At 35.1% G+C, this 10042-nt stretch overlaps 1 protein-coding gene across 1 annotated transcript in view; it reads right to left on the bottom strand.

The window, feature by feature from the left end:
- Positions 1 to 670: 670 nt before the first annotated feature.
- The window catches only part of Tmtc3 (transmembrane O-mannosyltransferase targeting cadherins 3), a 53182-nt gene continuing 43810 nt past the window's right edge, over positions 671 to 10042 (bottom strand). Inside the window, exons 12-14 of the mRNA XM_059245345.1 lie at positions 9813 to 9982; positions 8309 to 8535; positions 671 to 4815 (exon numbers count right to left, since the gene is read on the bottom strand). Of these exons, the coding sequence (XP_059101328.1) occupies positions 4001 to 4815; positions 8309 to 8535; positions 9813 to 9982 (1212 nt within the window). The 3' untranslated portion in view covers positions 671 to 4000. The remainder of the gene's footprint in view (positions 4816 to 8308; positions 8536 to 9812; positions 9983 to 10042) is intronic.

The following is a 10042-nucleotide window of genomic DNA, read 5'->3' as shown; positions in this document are numbered from 1 at the left end:
AGAGATAAAAGCACAGGTTACTAAGTTCTGATCACTGAAGTCTTTAAGAAAAGATAAAGTACAAGGATTTTTTTGAGATCCACTTTATTCAAAGCAGAAGTAGAAAGGCACCAAATTCTTATAGAACATAAATTCCTTTTGATGGGAAATATCTACTTCATTATAAACACAGAGATTTTTTGATGAAGTGTGTTTTAAAGAATTTGTTTTAGATATAGCCTTGAGACCTTTTCAAATTATCTTCTGCTATATCCCTGCTAGCAGTAAATGAGCAAGGTAGTACAGTAGTGCAAGTTTAAGCTTAGTTTTCACTTTAACTTATCCCAGAGTATCATTTCCTTTAGGTTATCTCTGCATAAGCATTAGTGTTAAATCTATTTGTTTGCTGTTAGGACACCACTGATATTTATGCTGGCATGTATATAAGTCACGTTGCATTTACAGCTTAAGCCTTGTGTTTATTCTAACAACTAAGTCTATATACTAAGCACCTGAAATTGTTCTGTGCAATATAAATATATCGACTCTTTAAAAAACCTTAAGAAGGAATAATTTGCATACAAGGAGACTGAGGACACAAGGTAAACAACTTACACTATGTTATAGTCAGGGTGATAACTTGGATTTAACCTGAACAGATGCAGAAGTAAACTTTATATAAAATTCCAAGTTTGAGTTTAGCATTTTTATTTTCTTATTTTGGCTTCTGTCACCAACAGTTAAGAATATATCATTACCAGGAATTACTTTATAATGTATACTTTTCAAAAGGAACTTCTAACAAATTACACATCAGCTCATTCATTTCATTCTGTAGGCAGACCTGTTATATACAAAACTTTGCATTTCATTTTAACATCAAAAGGCAATCAGGTTGAAAGTTTTCAAAATTAACAATTTAATAATGAATATTTAGAAATGTGCTACACACAAACAGCACAGTAATATAAAATGCATACAATTTTGAACTACTTTTTAATGAACCCCTTAATATGGATGGGTTACAAGTTTTGATAGTTACCAGATATTTTGAGGGCTCATTTTAAATATCATTTGGTCATGCAAATAAAAAAATAAATATGACAAATATATGGATTTTTGAAGTATAAATTGACATACAAATCTATATATTCTTAATAGTTTTCATTAAAGCATCTTTGAAGAAGCATTCCATAACATAAAGTTGAGAACTTGGATGTAAAGAAAAGGCATGAGGTTTTATTAGGAGTGTGTAATTCACAAATGAAATACTTACATAACAGCAAACACAAAGTTGTTAAAGTGATATATTTAGTTACTTTACTCTCTAAGTCATCGACTTTAGAAAATCACACACTGGGACTGGGCAAAGATGTGCATGCCAGTGGCCCAGTCCCACAGGAGCTGGGGCAGGATCACTTGAGCCTTTGGGTTCAAGACCTGTTTGGGCAACATTATAAGGGCCAGCCTCAAAAACGAGGTTGGTAGGTGGGGCTACTCACTAGAAAAATTAGAAAATTCCCAATTGCAAATATTAACAGGGAAACACAAACAACTACAGGAGCAATCTAGAATTGAACTCTACTTTCTGAGAAGTCGTGAAGGAGTGATGGAACACGGCTCCTTGAAGATTATCAAAGCTTTGCTTAGGACTTCTGCGGAGAAGGTTTGTAAAACACTGAAATTAAAACTCTATTCTTCTATCCGCACACACACCTGTGATAAGTCTTGTTTTCTTGATTCAGATGTCCAAAGTGCTAAACCACAGGAAAGTAAATTGGGCTTAAAAATGTTCACATTCCTACTTCTTCAAAAGACAGCTCTGAGGCAGCTGGGGAATATCCATTACCTTTTCTCATCTGAATAGCTTAAATAAAATTTAATGCATATGAGAAATATTAATTTAATCATAAGCAAGCTTGATAGAATTTACTATTTTAATTTTCATGGAAAATATACTACTTAAACATATTCTTTATTGGGATTTAAGCCATCAAAACTTAATTGGGTTGCATTATTAATTTACAAAGTTAACACAGGAGAAATAAAGAAACTTTCCTGAACTAATTTAGACCAGTAGCCCCAACTCTAAGTAAAAATCAGAATCACCCAAAAAAGTTTAGGAAAAACTGAAGTCTGGTTCAATTTCCTAGAAATTACATTTAATTGTTACGGGATGGGTGGGAAAGTTCCCATATGATTCTACAATGAAATGAGGCTGAGTATCATTGATTGGTAATAATGAATAATTGCTACTCAAGATGGATTTGATTTAAATAAATTAAAATTCAAGTAAGAGTACTTCCTTTGTGGCAGACATTATAATGAGGGCTAATAAAGGGATTTTTTCCTATAAAAATTACTGGGTAATATTAATATTTATCCTCCTCACTCGACTAGCTATATAAATTTACTAAAATAGTCCTCAAGCTTTTATTCTGTTTGCTGTCATAAAGTTTCCTTTCACTTTACTTACTAGACTGTTCTCCACTTGGAATTTTAACTGTAGTGATTACAAGCAAAACCTTTTTCTAGAGCTATATGGAGCCTAACAACTTCATTTTCAAGTCATAGTACATGAGGTATTCTCCACTTCATATCTGAAGTCACAAAGCTATACTCTAAGAACTGAAATGAGATATTGCTTTGATGTTTAACAAAATCTCCTGGGTCAAGAATTAACACCCACTGGCATCAGTGCTGGCATTAAATTATCTTAAAAAAAAATATCTATGTCAGATCCTCTGGGAAACTAAAAGGAATGGGTCTTTAATGCAGAACATGTTTCTTGTGACCTATTTATAAAAGATTTCTTAGAAAACATTACAGAAGCATGGTTTCTAAGTCATATATAATTAGAGATTAGTTAACTCAAGGGAACTAACAATTTAAACTAAAAGTTTACAATTTTTATGAAAGATCAGTAGTTAAAATAAATAATAAAATATATACCACAATATAATTAAGAATTTAGTGTTTAAAAATAAATGTCACATTGTTTTGTGTTCAGTCAAACAGACTGACTGTAGTGGCTTAGATATCTAAGAATGATGAAGGTGTGACTTGAGACACAGAAAACCGATTAAGACCAGAGAGACTAAGATGAAAGAGATTACTATGATTACTCTAAACCTTAGAGTTAGAATGACTGGGACTTTTCAGTATGACAATATGTCAAGAAGCAGAACACTTTGGAGAGCAAAAGTCAATGAGTAGTCATGATTATGTAGCCCATATTAGAATACTGTGTGAAACAGAAAATACAGTATTAGTGAGCACCACTAGGAATGTGCATAAAACTTTACCTGCCTAATGACTGTATTTTAGAGTGAAGTTAAGGACAAGTACACAGTTATGTAAATGCATTCCTAAGCTAATATGTCATAATTTATATGTTATATGAGTGATGTATGATTTATTCTAAAACGTATTATCCACCATTCTTTCTAAACCTCAAAGAACACATAAACAGTATGCATTTGTAGTATAAGGTCCCTTGGTTTAAGAGAAGAATTACTGAAGAAAACAGGATGGTTTCAATGAATATCAATCCATTGCTGGATCCAAGAGTTTAAACAAAAAAAAATGAGAGGAGAGCTCATAAATGGGAATTCACAAAACCCAGGACATACTGGACTAATCTCCAAGGGTTCCTCCTTGATATCCCATATTATTTCAATTCAGATTAGTGGATGGATCTGATAGCCCACCCACTCCTGTTCCCCCACCTCAAAAAAAATCCCACACCCTTTTCTTGCTCTAATAAAAGTTTCAAGTTTGTCAACTGGCATTTAAGATTTCTCCTGTAGTCACCAAATTTGTGCCATATCTTATAAAACATATATCATGGGGCAGATAGGTCTCCAATGAAAATCTTGTTTTGACCCCATGTAGAGGATCTTAGTTTCTGAAAAAAGCAGTATGTATTCTTGACATTTTTCAGTTTCCAGTATGAGCAAACGCAAACGCATGATATAGACTGAAGGTCTTTAATACCACTGTTACATGATAGAGAATAGTATTATTCTCCATTCAAAATACGTTCAATCTCTTCTAGTCTTTTCAAAGCAGCAACTCTTTTCTTCTCAATTTCTTTGATGTCTTTTGTTTTTTTATGGGGGGCCTCTTTGTCTGCACTTTTTGTTGATTGCTTGTTGGATTTCGAGTTTTTTTGATCATTTGTTTTCATGATTTGTTCTGGTCTGGGTTCACTTCTGATTTCTTTTACATCCTCAGAAAGGATTTCATCTCTTTCTTCTGCACTGGAAGTCTTATCAACTGGAGACACTGGCTGCTCCACAATTCCAGAAGAGGCAATTTTATCCCTGACTATACTCAAATGGCGTTGAATATATTCCTCATGAGGTGCTAAGGCCAATGTTTCCACCAGGCATCGTTCAGCTTTCAGCAGGTCCTTCTCTTCAAAGTACACCACACAAAGGTTGTGCTTTCCTTGCACATTGCTTGGATCCATTTCCAGTATCTTTTCAAAGCACTTTTTGGCTCCAGGTATATCCTTCTTTTGGTTCATCAGAATATCTCCTTTTAAAATGAGACCCTTGGTATGGTCAGGGTAGTATCTGAGCAGCTCTTCTAATATTGGCAATGCCTTTAACTCCTTAGCAGTCTGCGAATACAAGAGAGCCAGGTTAAACAGAGCACTTCTGAAGTCAGCTTGTAATTTGATGGCTTTCTTCATCCAGATCTCAGCTTCAGAATCCTTTTTGTCATCCATGGCAAGCATGCCCAAGTTGAAATAGCCATTAGCATCTTGTGGCTCTTCATTTATGTAGTTTAGAAGCCGTTTTCTAGCTTCAGGTCTGAGTTTAGCTTCACCTAGAAGTAATTTTATTTAAAGGAGATAAATTATCAGTGAATCAACCATTTTCAGGTGCTGTTACATTACAAAATACAGCAACAAAGCAACTTATTTCTGTATGTAAATAAAAAAGTAGAAATCAAACTTTATAGGAAAGATAATGAGCTTGAAACACTCAAGTGATAAGTTTGTTTCCTTGTCATTCAGAACTGTGGAAGCCAGGAGAAATTTCTTTAGTCTGGAATCTAATAGGGCATTAGAGGAAGAATAGGTAAGAGTTTAAGACATAGGATTTTCAAAGATGTGTATTCAAGCACAGTTCTGTTAGTATTTTGAGTTTATACACCAAACAAGTTCTTTAATTTCTCTTGGTTAATTTACTGAATTTTCTAAGAATTACAGGGTATGTATGTACATGTACATATACACTATATATAAAAAGCTCAGCAAGTATTATAATAACTATAAATTTCCAAGTTGGAGTTTTTGGTGTGTGAGCTCAAAAAATTTAGGAAGCTTCATGGTAAAAATACACTATTAAGTATAAAACTATAAAATGAGGTTTTGAAAATCAAATACCAACATAATTTTTAGTAGAATTTTTAAAAGTTCCTTATTTTCGTACATTTAGATGAGAACTTGTGTTGGATAATGAGCAATCTTCATAATTATTAAGATTCTAAAACTACTAGTTTTTAGATTTGTACCTTTAAAATATCAACCATAAAGACCTCTTTATATTGTTTTAATTAACTATGATTAATGAAGAAATTATGAAAATAAATCAATAGGCTCAGCGCTTAGATAAGTTCCTATCCTTTAGCTATATGAATTTGGGGTACTCATTAGGTCTTTTTGGCTTCATTCTCTAGCCTATCAAATACAAGATTTGGGAAAGCAAAGTCCAATTAAGTTACAAAATATTTCTAATTTTGTGTTTCTTTCACTTCTGCAAAAGTTTAAAGAAATATATTCAACACATAAGTAGACATAAATATAAAGGAGATATTTTCAACATAAAAATTAATATTATAAATCATTTATGCTGTCTTATGCAGGAAAATATTCCTAGATTAACTATGGTTCAAAGACACAGATTTACTGTGATTGATCTTAGTTTACTAAATTATAGGAAATACAAGAAATTACAATAATATTTAAAAAACAAATTTATGGTTTGAAAGAAAATGGCCCCCGAAGGGAGTGGAACTATTAGGAAGTGTGTCACTTTGTGGGTGGGCTTTGAGGTCTCCTATGCTCATGCTATGCCATGTCACAATTTTACTCCCTGTTGCTTGCAGATCAAGATGTAGGACTCTCAGCTCCTTCTTCAGCAACATGTTTGCCTGCATGCCACCATGTTTCCTGCCATGATAATAATGGACTAAGCCTCTGAAGGTATAAGCTACCCAAATTAAATGTTTTCTTTATAGAAGTTGCTGTGGTCATAGTGTTTCTTCACAGCAACTGAAACCCTAAGACAGGAGTGAGGTATTGCTATGATAGGCTTGACCATGCTTTTGTTTGAAGGAATATGGACATTGGGAATGTAGATTAGAAAAGCAGTTGAATGCTTTAAGTGCTGCTTTAATGGGCCTAGTAGGAGCATGGAAGACAGTGACTGAGTATGATTTGATGAACTGTAAGAGCCTGGTTCAAGAGGTTTCAGAGGAGAAGAATATTAATATGTGACTTAGAGACTGTTCTTGTGAACTCTAATGAAGACTTATAATGAAAAGGAGCAAACTGAGAAAAAAAAAACAAAATGTATAATTTGAGGAGAAAAAGAGCACCAGGAAGCAGAATGGAACTAAGTCCTGTGTTCAAGGAGTTCAACTGATTAAGAAATAGAATAAAGGGAGTGGTGACATCAGGGCAAGATCCCACTTAGTTAAGTTTCCAGCTTGTGAAAAGCTATTATAGAAAAGCTTAGAGCTGGGTGTGGTAGTGCACACCTTTAATTCCAGAGGCAAAGGCAGGTGGATCTCGTGAGTTTGAGGCCAGCCTGGTCCACAGATTCAGTTTCAGGATAGCCAAACTTAGGCAGTGAAGGAAACCATCAAAAACAGAAAGGTAGTGAAGATATAATTGAATGAAGGAGCCATGTGACAGCCCCAGCAAACAGCAGAACTTGGAAGCTTGGTCATGTGGTTCTGACTTTAGAGTCAAGGATAGAAAAAAGGGTTTATAGAATCTTCCTTCATGACTAAGGAAAGGTGCTGAGGTCAGGCATGTGTCAGGGTGTCCCTGAATGGAGGCCTAGAGAAGCCATTTTGAAAAGCTGTGAAGGTGAAACCTGGATTGCCTTGAAGACCCCAAGATGTTGGAGATGTCAGATCCATGGGATACCTGCTGAAGAGAGCTGCTAACAGAGAGTGGAACCAGCCTAAACAAAGAAGTGTGTTGTAGGAAGAAGTTGGGAGTTCTGAAGATCATTTTGACATTGGACATAGAGAGACACATAGTTTGGAGTTTGCCCAGCTTGTTTTTGGTCTTGCTTTGGTCCAGTATTTCCTTACTATGCTCCCTTCCCTATGTTTTGGAATGGTAATGTATATCTGGTGTGAAGTATGTGATCTGCATTTTGATTTTGATTTTACAGGAGATTACAGTTAAGAAATTGTATGAATCTCAGGACAGACTATAAACTTTAGACTTTTAAATAAGTTTGAGACTATTGTAGACAATTGGGACTTCTTAAGTTGGACTGAATTCATTTTTGCATTATGATATGGCTACAAGCCTTTGGGGGCCAGGGAATGGAATGTGGTGGTTTGAAAGAAAATGGCCCACAAAGAGAGTTGTACTACTAGGAGGTGTGGCCTTGTTGGGGGAAGTGTGTCACTCTGGAGGAGGGCTTTGAGGTCTCCTATGCTCATGGTATGTCCAGTGTCACAATTTACTTCCTATTGCCTGCAGACCAAGATGTAGAACTCTCAGCTCCTTCTCCAGAACCATGCCTGCCTGCATGCCACCATTTTCTTGCCATGATGATAATAGACTAAACCTCTGAATCTGTAAGCCAGCTTCAATTAAATGTTTTTCTTTATAAAAGTTGCTGTGGTCATGGTGTCTCTTCACAGCAATTGAAACTCTAAGATAAAGATATACAAGTTATTTTCTTGTAAGTAAAAGTAAAGTAACATGAGATTAAAAATATGATAATGCCCCGGGATCCTCAAACACAGTTACAAAATTTCCCTCCACAACTGCTGCACTATTTGGACTTTATACTTATTATACAAGAAGTTTTATTATGTTTATATACTAGTTAAGTACTGGTTGCTAGAGTATCTGACAAGTTTTAACACTCTAGAAAAACGAGCAATGTAATACACATATGCCTGTTTGTGTCACCCGAAAGAGCTTTATGTCAAATACTTCAATATTCTTATTACACGTTGTCTTACGTACACAATTTTGTTATAAGCAGCCCTTCCAAAAAGTGTTTGTTATAGGTTTTGCAATATTCTAATTGGCTCAATATAGACCTATTTTCAGGAAACTTACCTGATTCCTGCATTAAAATAGCAGAATTGAATAACGCTAGCTTATGTTTGGGATTTAGTTCCAAAGCCCGATTAAAGTTCTTCAGTGCTTCATTTGGTTCTTTAAGTTCAATCGAAACAATTGCCAAGTTGTACCACAGATCTGCATTATTTCTGTCCAGCTCTAGGGCTTTCAGATACGCCTCCTTGGCTTTGAGAGGCTTATTCATTTTTAAGAGCAACTCTCCCCTGTGGGAAGGAAACAGACAGGGCTTACCTTACAGTCTTACTAGCCACTTCTTCATAAACACCACTTTAGACTGGATGTAAGTCTTCCCACACAATGGCTTTATTTTCTTCTTTCACCTTACATTCTTAAAAAGTCTCTTAAAAATCGCTTTGTGAAATTAGCCTCAAATCTGAACTCTTATATATTTTCAAGTATTATAAAAAAACCTGCATATCTGACTTTGGATGATTACATCGTAGAGAAGTAATCAGGAAAGGGTGACAGAAAATGTGTTCTTGGGCGAATCTTAGAGGAGACAACTGACTCCATGACACCACAGCAGCTATGACAGTGGCAGATCAGTGACTCAGATGATGACATTGGAGCACTGGAAACAAATATGCTTGTTACTGGGAATTTTGGGTCTTTATATCTGATGTAAGTCTCACTGTCCAAATTAGCAGAGACTACAGAAATGTGAAATCTCTCTTTGTATATTAGCTTCGTCTCCTTCAAAGTATTCTTATAAATGACTATTCAAAAACAAGAAAGACGAAAAGGAATTTCCCAATGGTTGACCGGAGAGCACGTGTGCCACCTGCTGGAAGCTTAGGAACACACTAGAATGACCAGCTTAAAATCTATCCGTCCAGCATGGTTCCATGTGAGTTTGAGAACTTAACGTCATTTTGCTTAAAATTTGTGAAGTTACTTTTACTAAGATGACTACAACAACTTCTGGGCATGAGACCAAGGTTATTATTTTAACGCAGAAATTATTGAGAGTCGTTATAAAATAACTGAGGACTGGATATGGAAAAAATAAAAAACAATATCCAGTTTAGGAATAGATTTTAATCTTTTAGCCTCAAAAAGTTAAATTCAGAATATACTTTCCTCAGAGAAACAATGCTATAAATTATGAGCTTCATGTTCAGTACATAAAAAAAGTTTAACGTGCAATGTCTCTTGAGCATAAAAGTGATAACATTTTTATATGAGAATATACAAAAATATTAACATGATGTCAGACCTTTTTTCTTTTTTCCTTTACTGTCAACCAAGAAGTCTGCTTTGTGGCAAAGGTGACAGAGACAGAGAGGCTGATTGAGACTGACTAACACTGTTTACAGGACACAAATGGATCTAACATGGAGCTGCTTCTAGACTCTTTTAGCTATTGTAATGATTTCCTTGTCAATTTCAAATTACTTAAGTTCGAGTGGTAATTTTGTTGAAACACCCATGCAGCTAGAGCTTCAGTTTACAGTGGTGATTCTAAGGTCAATCAGGATACCTGCTAATGTAAGCCTGCTTGAAGTCCGGCCTCATGCTTATTGCCTGTCGGTACAGCTGGTCGGCTTCCTCCAGGCGGGACTCATTTGCTCGGATGAGGTTGGCCAGATTGATATAAACATTTAAGTGATTTGGGGCAATTCTGGCTGCATATTTTTTACCAGGAATAATCTGTTTAGGAGAAAAACATGTTTGTATAATCGTACAGTACCAAATAAAAATAACTAAGTT

The sequence above is a fragment of the Peromyscus eremicus genome, chromosome 18, assembly GCF_949786415.1.
Source record: "Peromyscus eremicus chromosome 18, PerEre_H2_v1, whole genome shotgun sequence".
NCBI lineage: Eukaryota > Metazoa > Chordata > Mammalia > Rodentia > Cricetidae > Peromyscus > Peromyscus eremicus.
Note: the sequence above shows the minus strand (reverse complement) of the source record. Positions and strands in the feature narration are given on the sequence as shown.